Source organism: Sinocyclocheilus grahami, unplaced genomic scaffold (assembly GCF_001515645.1).
Source record: "Sinocyclocheilus grahami isolate Dianchi unplaced genomic scaffold, SAMN03320097.WGS_v1.1 scaffold28005.1, whole genome shotgun sequence".
In the NCBI taxonomy this organism is placed as follows: Eukaryota; Metazoa; Chordata; class Actinopteri; order Cypriniformes; family Cyprinidae; genus Sinocyclocheilus; species Sinocyclocheilus grahami.
The window spans coordinates 1-851 of record NW_015520516.1 but is presented as its reverse complement, the minus strand read 5'-3'; the positions used below and the strand labels follow the sequence as shown (position 1 = coordinate 851).

At 34.9% G+C, this 851-nt stretch overlaps 1 protein-coding gene across 1 annotated transcript in view; it reads right to left on the bottom strand.

Moving 5' to 3' along the window:
* Positions 1 to 672, bottom strand: part of LOC107580239 (calreticulin-like) — a gene marked incomplete at its 3' end in the record, with an annotated part of 2189 nt that extends 1517 nt beyond the window's left edge. The window contains exon 1 of the mRNA XM_016265970.1: positions 549 to 672. Coding sequence (XP_016121456.1) covers positions 549 to 672 — 124 coding nt within the window. The remainder of the gene's footprint in view (positions 1 to 548) is intronic.
* Positions 673 to 851: the final 179 nt, after the last annotated feature.

Below are 851 nucleotides of genomic sequence, written 5' to 3'. Positions count from 1 at the left end.
AAAAAAAAAAAAGTACACGTTTAAAATTCTATATGTTACATTGATTTAATGTTTAAACAAGAAATAGTTTTGAAATATCAAATCAACATTTTTGGTCCTTTTCTTTGTTTTGAAAGACTGCCCATTTGAATGTGAAAAAAATCTGCTGTGATGATGTGAAAAATTAGATAAATACAGCCTCAAATATATCTTTTAATTACATACGTTTATCATTTTGATTTCACACAGCCTTTAAAGCATACTATATTCCTCAACCTCAGCGAAGCACATAGTTGGGACAAAAATGGGACTAAACTGAGTCTGTGCCAGGGTAACTGGACCCTACAGTACACGTGGTTTTGTAATGTTTTGAAACATAGTAAATATCAGCTGGTGTAACATGCCTGCAGCTCAGTTGAGCAGAGGGAATTACATCACAGACAGGAATTAATAGCCCCTCCCCTGGCGTATTATTCAGAGCATACAATAATGCAAAACGGAGGAAGCCACAAATTCAAACAAACCGGTGTCAATTATCTGGTGCCTGTAATAAAGAAAGCAACACTCACCCTTATCTTTCTTGGCATCGCCATAAAATTTGCCTGCAGAGAGGACAAACTTCCCGTAGTCTGATTTATGCTTGGATTCCACCCATCGGCTCCTCCAGGTGTCTGAAATGTGCATGTGTGACATGAATATAAAATTAAAAGCATGCATATATGCATAATTATGAGCAAGATCAGATTAAATCAAGGACGTTTGCTCCACTGATCATTATTCATCCGTTCTGCCTTGACTATTTGTTATAAGATAACCACTATCCAAACCAAGACTAAGATTTTAAATTATTATTATTATTATTATTATTATTA